At 37.3% G+C, this 12,444-nt stretch overlaps 1 protein-coding gene across 7 annotated transcripts in view; it reads right to left on the reverse strand.

Moving 5' to 3' along the window:
• The window catches only part of PARD3 (par-3 family cell polarity regulator), a 652,516-nt gene that overhangs the window by 207,435 nt on the left and 432,637 nt on the right, over positions 1-12,444 (reverse strand). For all 7 annotated transcript variants that reach the window (XM_077808301.1, XM_077808302.1, XM_077808300.1 and 4 more), the window contains 2 exons: positions 8,271-8,459; positions 7,646-7,816 (listed from right to left, as the gene is read on the reverse strand). In XM_077808301.1, the coding sequence (XP_077664427.1) occupies positions 7,646-7,816; positions 8,271-8,459 (360 nt within the window). The remainder of the gene's footprint in view (positions 1-7,645; positions 7,817-8,270; positions 8,460-12,444) is intronic.

Here is a 12,444-nt window from a genome sequence, read left to right on the forward strand (position 1 = left end):
AAGCCTCTGATGCAAAGAAATCAAAGGCAAATTTGGAAAGAATAAAAATGTTAAAATTTGAAATGCTGTAAAAAAATACATAGAGTGTTCAGGAATTTAACTTCCATGCCAATTATATTCAAAGATGAACTAATCTTTATTTCACTTTGTTTAAAGAAAGTGTGAAAATGAGTCTAAATAGATTAGTAAACTTATGCAATCAAATGATTTATTTTCCCAGAAAGATAGCCCTGTATCCCTGAGTTCAAGTAACAAATGTCTAGCTTTTTACTCAATTGTATAATGTAACCATTTTCCATGTGACAACGAAGCTCTAAAGACAACTATCAAACTCCCCTGAGAGACAATCCCAACAGATTTTTAGAAAGATACACGAAGAAAGTTTAGAACCATAGAGAAATTCATAGAAATTCACACCAGGTAGGCTGATAAGCTGCAGTGTGTATAAAGAATAAACAACAAGATCATTGTGTTTAGATGGTTGTGCTTTGTAACAGGAACCATGTATTTTACTATTTTCATGGGAAAGAGTTTTTTCAGTTTCTAATTAGAATCTCAAATGAGAGATCTAAATAAAGACATCAACAGTCAGCTACACAAATATTTAACAAAAGATACAATGCCTTTTCTACAGTAACAAAAACTGGATGGGAGGTACACAAAGGGCTTTTCAATACATCTTTTGTCTACCCTTGTTTCAGGAAAGTTTGTGTAAAAAAAATATGTCAAAGTTGGAGTAAATGCTGCTCTCAAGACAAAGCAATGGACAGTAAAAGCAACAGTACAGTAAAAATGAAGAGCTGTTTTTCCTGATAGGTGGCTTCATTCCCTCCTAAACCAGTTTCGTTGCTATCTTGGCATTATTTAACTTGATTAACAGATAAAGGGCAGCTAATGTAAACAAAATCTTACAAGCTTCCCATTTTCAATAAAGGCATGACTATGAAGGCTAGCGTCTCACAAAAATGCTACTGGCTCCCATCATTTTGCCTCAATGATTACTGGTAGCAGCAGCATCGCTCGATGGTTCCACCGTTGTGCACTAGTACTAAACTATAATGGGCTGCATTAACCAAACCATCTCAGAATCACAAGCAAAATGTTCCACGCTGCAGGTTGTCTTCATCTTAAAGGAGTCAGGTTTTGGTTGTTTTTTTTAAACTAAGAATGAGGATCTCCATCATGGCCCTTTATCACTCAGATGAGAACCAGCTGGTTGCTAAAAACTATGTGCACTATCTGCTCCTTATCTGGACGATAAAAGGACAACTAACTTGGTCCCTGTCAATATCTTCCCATGTGAAGTTATGACCGTAAGTATGTGAAAGGTTATCTGCTGCCAAAATATTAATCTGTATAAGGGATGAAATCAAATTTCAGATCATGCATCTTTATAAATGGAACAATCATCCAGCTCTCTCATTCCCATTCAGAACGTAATTTATCAAAACTCTGATTGACATGAAAGCATTTGTGGTTTTAGAGAAGAGGCTATAGAAATTTGTTAAATAGAGCACTGCATTCTAACTTCACGAGACTTAAATTCCTTTCTGCTGCACAAAATTATTCTCCAAGCTTTCTTCTTCCCTTCTCTTCTGCTTTTTGTAGGCTAATGTGTCCAAACTACTCAGACCTCCTTTCCCAACACAGTTCCTTTCAGAATACTACTGCCAAAATTAAATAGGTTTTTGATTGTTAACATCTAATTTAGCCTCCCAAACCAGGTACAAACTTGTAAAATGGGAAAACTTAAGCAATGGCCGGTGAGGAGGTTAATTCTGGTTTGTGTGCTATTAATTATTTTATATAGAAAGTGCTGTTGGTGTCCACAGCACTGTGCCACTGATTCAGTGTACCAAAGAAATAACACATCTCTTCCCCGACCAACTTACTTAATAAAGCCATGGCCAGTATAACATAAAACCACACACAGAATGGCGCAAGTGCATCCAGCTGGAATGTTTTGCAGAAAAAGTTGCACCATAGGTTTAGGAGGTTTCTTTGGAAGTTTCTTGGGTTTTGTTTTTTAAAAATCAGCGATGGGTTGGAGCTTGGCAGGCATGTAGTGATATTCTGTTTCAGGCATAAGAAAAATGTGGGTGAAAGAGATAAAGGGAGTAGACAGAAGAAAAGGACTGGGCAGAAAGAAGGAAATAGAAGGAGGTGTGGGATGGAATTATGAAGAGATGTGAAGATGAGGATTTGGAGTACACCATGCCCATAATTTACTTTTCAATATTTCCAGATATGTTTGGAGCTTGGATACTTGGGCAGATTTTTTACTGGCTTAACTATTTTTAAGAAATTGGCTGTTCTATTTGAGATATCTTTTCTGACACAGAATCAATAATTAGTGGCACTATCCACTCCAAGAGAGACTGGAGGTTGGAAAATGGATGTACTACATGTCTCAGTATGGCAACTAAAGTTAAATGCATTCACACATATACAAGTAGGAGGGCTAATTTGTTTGCCCTGTTTCCTCCCTCTATAATGCACCCAAATTATGTCAAAGTGATGAAGGAAAGTGAGTGGGACAGATGATCCAGTTCCCATCACTTTAGTGTTAAAATAGATGAAGACAGGGGCTTGCTATTGCTCTCTAGCTCTGAGCTGTGCTTTGTTCTGCATTCAGAAGCAGGAGGAAGAGAGATGAGCAGAGACACACAAAGGATTTAGGAGCATGGAAATCTACCAAACGTGTTTTCTTTTGGCATGTTTGGAGCTGAGTCTCAAAAATTTCTCAAAAATACTTAATTGAACAAGTTAATTAGACTATGGAAACCTGTGTCTTATTGCAACGTGAGTGACCATGTACTGGTCTCCCTCCTGATAGCAGATATTCACCTAGCCCATACAATGAGTAATTCAGTGCCAGTGTGGGTATCTCTCATTGCAAGCTGTCCAGGATGGAGGGAGAGGAGGGAAATAGAGCTGGGTAAGTAATAATTCTTATTTTCTGGGCTCAATACATATGCCTGACAGCTGTGCTGATTTGGCGGGTGCTGGTGCTTGAGGGTTGTGCACGCATTATGGTGATACAGAAGCCAGCTGTCTGCCCATCCAGCACAATAATAATAATAATAAAAACCCTAATGTAAGGAGTCTGGCATTTCTTTGTACATCTTAGGCATCTCAATGATTTAACAAGAAATGACATGACAGAAGGCATCAATGTGCTAAGTGGGCAGAAAGCTGGCTGATAGATCATTAGAAACCTGCCAGCAGCTCCAGAAACCTTTATTAAATATAGCCAATACTAATTTTAAGACCAGCCTACTGCAAACTCTACCCATCTCTGCTACTGATGTTTGACACTGAGTACATCACCTAACCTTTCTGTGCCTCAGTTTTCCAGTATATGTGGGGGTCAATATAGAATACTAGTTATACCCAGGAGGGCTATTAGGCAGGTTGGGGAAGGATGCAAAACCATGCTCTGAAGTGTCCCTAGCCTCTGTTGCCAGAAGCTGGGAATGAGTGACAGGCGATGGATCACTTGATGTTTACCTGTTCTGTTCATTCCCTCTGAAGCACCTGTATTGGCCACTGCTGGAAGACAGCATTCTGTGCTAGATGGACCATTGGTCTACCCAGTATGGCTGTTCTTATGTTATCTGTCACAGAATACCCAAAAATTGTCAATTTGATAACATAGATTTTAGCAAAAGATGTAACTTTATTAAATGTATTTAAAATACCAACAACCATAAAAACCCAGAATGTTTGAAATATATACTCCTCATCTCTGGGCTAGCAACATACATGTAATATCAACGGCGTGATTTCACTGAAATGGCTGAGATAGTAAACATGGGTTTGTAATGGTTTTGCAAGGTTTATAATGGAGATCTTGACAGACATTTAGCTACATGATTGTGCCCTGCCCCGTTGTAGAGCAGAGAAATTCAAACACCTGGCTTGGTTTGAAGTTTATTTAGAACAACAATCCTCTCTATGCTTATTTCAATATTTACTATATCAAAATTTACTTGAAAGCCTGGCTGGATTATACTCTATCTTCTGGTGAGTCAATGAAAACTGCTTCTAGAGATAATGCTTATTGCTTATTACTAAAGCAATAACAATATAGTAATGTTTTTTACCTTCTGGGAAGTTTTTTACCTTCTGGTCTCTTTTGATTCTACTGTGTTATATTTGACCTGTCAGTACAAATGATCCCCTCATTAGCACGTTGATGAATACAAAATGCGATGTTTATCTAGTTTTTACAGCAGTTATTGTAGCTTCATTTGCTTTATAAGCTTAGTGTGGCCCATGAACCGCTGGAGTTGTATAAAAATAATATGAATATGACAAAAGAAATATTTGAGAAAGCTTTCCAAACCTTTCAAACTGCTCTAATTAAGTAAGCTCAGAAATTAGAAATGTAAAGATGCTATTTAACTTAAATATCTAACTATCTGTCCCTTGTAGAACCATGGGACATTGGTCTATCAATCTTACTTCCATCCAATTCAATGGCCAAAATGTTATTTCATTCAGAGGAAACAGGATTAGGCCTTAGACTGAAATTCTGCTCTGAAAAGGGACTCTAAAATGTGCTATTCTACACTTCCACTTTATTCTCTCTATCCTTCTCTCTCCCCAGGCCCCCAACTCCAGATCAAATAGACTAATTTTACAAGTAAAAATTTAACCATTAAAAACAATATTTACAAGAAATTAAAAATGGTTCAAAAAATGCAATAAGTAAGCTTCATGTACCCCAGTTGCTTAATATCAAACTGATTCTATCTTATTGCTAACAGCAGGCAGGGTTACAAGACAGAATCATGTAAGAATCCACCTTGATTTTCAACTTGCAAAATTGTTTACTGGGCTGTATTTGATGATACACAAGATGAAACATACATAATCTAGCTCCCTCCATCTTGTGTTGGCTCTGCAAGATTAACAGGAACATAAACTATTTTTTGTCACCAAAGTTGGCAGATACCACTCTAACAAACACAGGGAATACAACCAGTCAAATAGGAAAGTGCAATTTTTACAGACACTCTTGAGAATACAAGCACACTTTCATTTTTGACCAGATTCTCCAAAAAGAAAGACAGACTGTCTTTTCTCTAATATTTTACTATGAGAAGAGGTAGGATTTTCTTTATGACCACCTGGAAATGCAGAAGTCGACTCCTGAGGAAAATACTTTTTGAAGCACACCCTCCTTTGTATGAGTTGCATCATTCTAGGCCTTCACCATGCCATCTCTTCTGTTGTGTAGACTTGCTGGCATGTGGATGGTTTGTTTGGGACACAGCTCAGAACACTTTTCAAATAAAACTTTATCAAGGCTGCATAATGGTTAGGTGGCAGCTGGAGAGAGATTTCAGGAGGACACACTAGCCCACCAGAGAGTAATGTTCACCACTGTTGCTGACATAAGGTTTGCCACACTATAGTTCATAAGTCTGGCAGCCAGAATCTTGCACAGTCCAAGAAATGGCCAATATCTGATGCTTCTCAGGTAGGAACATACTACCATAATTGCCAATTACTTAATGCTGTACATAAAGATGGGAGGAGGGATAGCTCAGTGGTTTGAGCATTGGCCTGCTAAAATTGAGAGTTCAATCCTTGAGGGGGCCATTTCGTGAAAAAATTGGGGATTGGTCCTGCTTTGAGCAGGGGGTTGGACTAGATGACCTCCTGAGGTCCCTTCCAACCCTGATATTCTATTCTATGATTCTATGATTCCCAGTCACTGTGGCCATCAGCTTGGGGTTTAAAGATTGGAGTGTTCCTAAATAAATAACAAAGGCAGTTTAGGGAGAGGATTGTGGGACCCACCTGAGAAGAGTTTTTGCTTTTCTTATTATGTTCTATTCAAGCGTGGGCACAATGACTTTAAGCAACTGGGCCTGTATCTTTCCTACTGGGCAGGAAGGTCATTTTTTGGCCTGTGAAAGCTACGTTCCATCATATAAATACCACAGCCACCATGTTTTGCTTTTGGCAAGTGTGGTGAAAGTAAGCATTCCAGGAGAAAACAGAAGCAGTCTCAAAAATCTTGCTTAAATACAGTTTACCAAGGTGCAAGCAGTGCCAATAACTGCACAACATCGAGCCAGGTAGGTCACCATGGTTCATCTCACTAGCCCACCAAGGAGTTGGGAAAGCTAAAAAACTGGTAAATGAGAGCCAAGTGGACACAACCCTCTCTCCCTCACAAGTACATTTTATTATATTTGTGTCCGGCATTAAGACGGGATTTCCAGGCTGGAAGCAGGAGAGACTCAGACTGAGTTTTGCTGTTGTTGCCATGTGACTTTTGGGTAGCAACCATGATGAATATCATATAGACCTAATCTTTTCTTAATCAGACCTCGTTCTAATGTAAGTGGGGAGACAAATCCGGCTGACTTAGACCAGGGCTGGATTTGCCTCATTATATTTCTAAAATTATCATCCAGACACATTTGCTAAGTCTCCATTAAGAATTGGCAGATTTCCTTCATATAGACCTTTTTATAAGGCCTGGGCCCTGTGTTACCCAAATTTAAAACATTTCATCCTCAGTATGTAAAAGCAGATAAAAAAATTTGACAGCAGACAGAAATGGAAGATTTCCTGAAAAATCGCCGAGTGGGATTTCCCCCATCCCCAACAATTCTTCTGATTAGATAGGATAAGACCAATATACAAAGTCAGAATTCCTTCAGTGCTAATGAGATGAGAAAATTTGGATCCCTAAATATAAGAAATAATATGAACCTGTGGTGGTTTTCTCTCTAATAATCTATACTTCAGATGGCAAGAAGGCAGTTAACACTAAAATCATGCACTAATGAATGAGCCACTGGATCCAAATGCACTTAGTGTAATCAGTGTTATGTTCAAACATGGCTTTAAAATTTTAGATAGGTAGATAGATATTCTGCTACATAATATTATTTAATTTAGTGTCAAAGGTAAACTATTAGGCACCATGAAAAAGAAATTAAAAATTTAAAATCAACATGTTTGATAAAACTTAAAAATATTTGAAAGTGATTTCCATCTTTATTTATAGTTCTGGGTAAATCCTGAATTCAAGATTCTTGTTTCCCCTGCAAAGACTGGGTATATGCTTAACTGGGGAGGTGGCACAATAATTCTGTTCTGATTGGGAATTTCAAATATGTGCTATTTTCAGTTTTATAGAAGCTTGCAGTAGAACTTTAAATTATTCTGTTTCCAATAGTGCACTAAAAAATTCACTCCATCCTAAAAGCTTCACACTTCACAAATTAAAAACAGTTTTGAGAATGAAAACAGAAAGACCATTAAATCTAAAGTATAAAAACAAATTGCATTTGAGAAAAAATATTGCATAAACCCCCCTATACTCATATTGATAGTGTAATCCAATTACAAAATCAATGTACCTCTATGTAGTGTTTACTATTATTTATTGATAAATATGCTCAAAAAGAAATAATATACTCAAAAGAAATCAACTTCATTGTTCTGGTAATAAGTTTAATAGGTATAAAACTGAAATTGAAATAATTCCACACTACATTGTTATTGATTTTTAAGTACTATTTTCCTGGCCCCTAAGGAAGCATGAAATCTTCTATCAACAAGAATATCCAAAAGTATTTAAAGCTTTCAGACACTAAATAAAGAGTGTATTCTTTACCTCATTGCATTTACTTATTCGTCTAGCTACAATAAGCTGAATCATTCCTCGTTTGTTTCCTTCTGTAGACATGGATCTTCTTAGGGTTTCCATAGCATCTTGGTTTGTCTTGCCTAATAATGATTCTCCATTTACAGCTATTAGCTGATCATTCACTCGAAGCCTGCCATCCTGGCAAGAGAAAAGGTAGCAATCAGTCACATAAAATAATGTGTTATAAAGGAACTTTATGTCTTTAGAAAAAAAAAAAACCCAAACTTTTGCTTAATCCTAATAGTTTATGGCCAAATGAACACTGGTATAATAGCTTTTAAGCAGCCATTGTAGGAAGTGTATGTTCCAATCATTTATACATTTGCACTTCAAGCCATTATCATAATCTGTTTACCCAAATAGCATACTAATAGAAATGTGCCAGTGATTGCTTTCTTCCTTCCAGAGAGCCTTTAAAGGTTGTTTAAATCCTGAGACACACAAATATGTGAATCTGAATAGCAATCTAAAAGCTACATTTGAGAGAGAAATTAGAAAATACAAGTTCAAATGAACACAGAAATCCCATTCTCCTCCTGAAAGCTGTGACCTAAATAGTGGGAAAACAAAGACAGATGGATATTCCTCTTACCTTAGACGCTGCTCCTCCATTAATAATGGACTTGACAAAGATTCCCAAATCCGCATGGTTTTCTTTTGACCGGTTACCTTTGACACTGACACCAAGACCAGCTGATCCAGAATCATTAAGTGGAACTTCAAATGTCAGGAATTCCCTGGTGCCATCAGGTGTAAGAACAAGATCTTCCTCCTCTGATTTCTGTCAGGAAAGGATTAGCATGGCATTATTTTAAAATGTTTTTTGCTCGCAATTGTCTTCTGGCTAACAGTTAACGTTAAAGAAACGTTCTTTAACTGCAATATCACAATATTTCCCATTGAAGTTCCATGGAGAAATCCAAATAAATTGGCTAGTCTCTAAGGTGCCACAAATACTTCTTTTCTTCATGTTAATAGAGCATCTGGTATCACCTCCAGATGATTCCTAGAACCAGAGAGTGGAGAAAGAGTGCAGCCGCGTGCACATATGCTTAACCCATCGTTGGCTAGTAAAAAGTTTAAGGGCCATATATATGGAGCACTTTCAATACTGACACAAACCATTTTACTAGCCAGAGGAAAACTGTATTAGAAGTATTTAAATTATTATACTTTCTTACTTGCAAATACATATGGTATGTACAATAATTTAATCATCTGTGGTATTTATGTATTTTAAACCACAGGAGGAAACAAACAGCAGGAAGATAGATAAATATTACTCACTTGCCCCAATTTCTACATTTGGAATTATCAGTATTAAAATAAATGTCTTGAAAAATGTTACAGCTGAAATCAGCAACAGGAAACCTTTTTGCTCTTGGGTGCCAAAAAAACTGCACAGTCAAGGCTGGGCCCAATCACTATTTCCTTTCTTTTCTTGCTCAGCCCCGCACCACTGTTCTTACTCGCCACCCCTCTGGTCCCAGATTCCTTTGAATACATCCCATGCCTTCCTTTCTCCATTCATGAGCACAATTTTAGAAAATCCATCCCAAGGAACGACTATCCCAGCCAATGTCTCTAGACTGTGTGACAGGCAGCTGCTCAGTGACACCCATCCACACTTCCTCTTAACTGTTCAACTGCAGGCAGCTGGCTTCCAACTTCACCGCCTGCTGAGATGAGGATAGCCCAAGCAACTACTCCAGTGGAGAGTTGGCTGCCTGCTGTTATGAGGGGCAGGGCCCCACTGAGCAGCCAGAACTGGAGCAGCATTCACATATCCGCGCAGGCAGAGAGAGGTCAAGCTGGGGAGGGGATGTTAGATCAACAAGTTTGTTTTCCCTTCTGTATACCATAATTTCCATGCAAAAATCTTCTAAAGACATCTGAGTGAAAAGAGATGCTTGAAATAACAGTAAGCACTACACATGGAAACTGGTGAGTATTGAAAAACACCCAGTCTCTGCTGTGCCACGTCACTATACAAAAGGAGATATTAATATGTGCATCACTGATGACACAACCTCCTGTTTCAGAAAATATGTGATGTGTGTGTGGCTAGGAGCCTCTAGGTGGATCATCTAGTTCATGCACCTTCTTTGTAGTGGGATCATTTTTGTTACCCGTAATCCTCTCTGAGAGGTTGGGTATCAAGACTGCAGCCCGGTACACTGAGGCAAAGTCATAACAACATATGATTTTAACATTGACAATGCCTCTTTAATTGGTAAACACACAGATAGTACTAAAATGTTCCCTAGCCAACAATAATATACCAACAATTCTAAGAAAATAAAATTTGCATTGAAGTCATATTGAACATTAAGAATCTCAATTTAAAAACTATAAAAATTGCACCAAGAACATCACTCAACAGCATTAAAATGCACAAAAATGTAAAATGTGGCATTTAAAAATTTAAAATGAAAAGAAAACACAATCACTGCCTAATTGCAATAACTTCCATTTGATCTTGATACACTCCAAATTAGCAGCTTCAGTATGTCAATCAAACACCTCAACATTATTTTCATGATTAGTTGATCTGCAGGAAAAACGTATTGCTTCATATACTTTGACATGCCTGAAATAAACACACAAGAGAATCTATGTACTGTGATCTCTGAACAACATTCACCTCCCTTAAGATTTTTCACACACCATGTCCAAAACAATTAGCAACCATACAACATTCTGTTCAGACTTAGTCTGCTGAAGGAAAGGTCATCTGAAATGACTTCAACCGAATGAATGAAGCTGCTCAAGTATGTAATTTGTAATAAAAATTCGATGGGTGATAAAATATGTAGGTGAATTTTTGGCTTCAAATTCACACCTTGCATCCATTCGTAGTAAGTGATATTTGAGATAAATTTTCTACTTTTTAAATATAATTTGCATATAGTATACATTTAAATTATAACCTTTCTCGACTACAGCAAACTTGTGGCAGTGTTTAGATACACTGAATGTGGAGATAAAAGGTAATAAGATAAAGAACAGATGATGTTTCTGTCCTAAACTGCCATTAATAACTCAGCCCTGATCTTCGAATGATCATAAAACTTGTAATTTTCCACAAAGGTAAAAATGGAACCACTGACACTGACAATCTGCTAAGTCCATTTTGTCATTTTAGTAACAGCATCTCCTTCTTATCACTTCCTGCTGCTATCCCTGTAGAGAAATTTCCTGCTTGGAAGTCTTCTCTTTGCAAGACCTCATCTGGGATAAGCTAAAGAATAACCAGCATGGGATGGAGAAATCAACAAACTACTCCCACCTAATGGGGGAAGCAATTTTCAATCAAGCTGGGATGAGTTTTCAAAGGGGCTTGCTGTGGTTACAAAGCAGGCGGTGTTCTCTACAGACAAGGTTCATTCTCTGAGGAAGCAAAGACATTTTTTCTCAGCCTAACCAAGTCACTGAAACTTGTCTGTTGTTACTTTGCGATAATATATAAAGAAATGAACAGAAATTAAATTTATCATGAGGCTCTCAGGCAAACTCCAGTTTGTTCTTGATTTCTTTCAAAGCATTGAATTAAAAAGCTTTGTACACCCACACAGATTGAAAGAACATACTTATATCTCTAAATTATTTATAGAATAAAAAGCAGACCATTTAAGGATTAAACTCATTTCTCATTAGTATATATACAATCCTACATACCTGGTGATGATACCCGTGTGATAAATTGTAAAACTATGTTATAAACTACATTTACCTGAAGCCCCTAAACACTTAACCTAACTTTGACCACTCTACCCACACTCTGCCCCCATTAATCCATCTGTACTTCAACTTGAAACATTCTAAACCTTAGGGCAATGCCATCAGCCTCATTTAGTATTATTAACAGTTTGTAAATCAATCACCAAAATAGCAGTTTTCTTCTTTCCTACCAAATGTGGAATTTTGGCTTCAAAATTACACTGACCCAAAGCTAAGAACAGACATATTTAGTACGGGACAAGTGATAGATTTAAGGTGACACTAGGGCTAGAAATGGTTGCCTCACATCACTGGAAAGGGAAGAGTCCCAGCTTCTGTCTTTTGCTTGTAGCCTTGGAAAGTCCCAGTATAACCGGACTCTAAAATCATAGCATTTTTATGTATTGAAAGAAATTTTACTGCATTTTAACAAGATTTTTAGAATGCATTCATTTTCTTCTTCTCTCCCTCAGAGGCCTGTACAGTTGGATTCATGTACTAAGAGATCGTGGCTTTACAGACAGACAGATTAAAATAAGTCTCAATAAAATTCATAAAAATTGTCTGAAATATTTCTAAAATACTTATTCAGTTATGTGTGACATATACAGGACACATGGTAGTTTGTTTTGATGTGACATGAAGGCTTTATTGACACTTGTTTGGAATGACCTGCAAAAATCATTTATGGCTTCCAATCATTTATGGTTTCAAATTATATTCCAATTTCATATTAAGCAAGCCCTTAAACCAAACCCCATCAAAATGTACCAACACTCACTCTCTCCTTCTCTGTGTCTTTGTATATATCTATATCCGTGTGTACATACATCTCCAAACACATAAGAGTTAACAGGAGTCAACAGTAGCTCATTTTGTCTATAGAGAACCGTTTTCCCAGAGACAAAATTTAGTATTTATGTAAGTACTGGCTAGATGTATGACAGCTAGATGTACTAGAAACCGAGCATGTAGGTGGTCTGCAGCACACCTCTGCAATTTCAGTTTTTGGCCTGTCTCAGAGAAGGAACACTGAAAGCTTCTGA

Source organism: Eretmochelys imbricata, chromosome 2 (assembly GCF_965152235.1).
Source record: "Eretmochelys imbricata isolate rEreImb1 chromosome 2, rEreImb1.hap1, whole genome shotgun sequence".
Lineage (NCBI taxonomy): Eukaryota > Metazoa > Chordata > Testudines > Cheloniidae > Eretmochelys > Eretmochelys imbricata.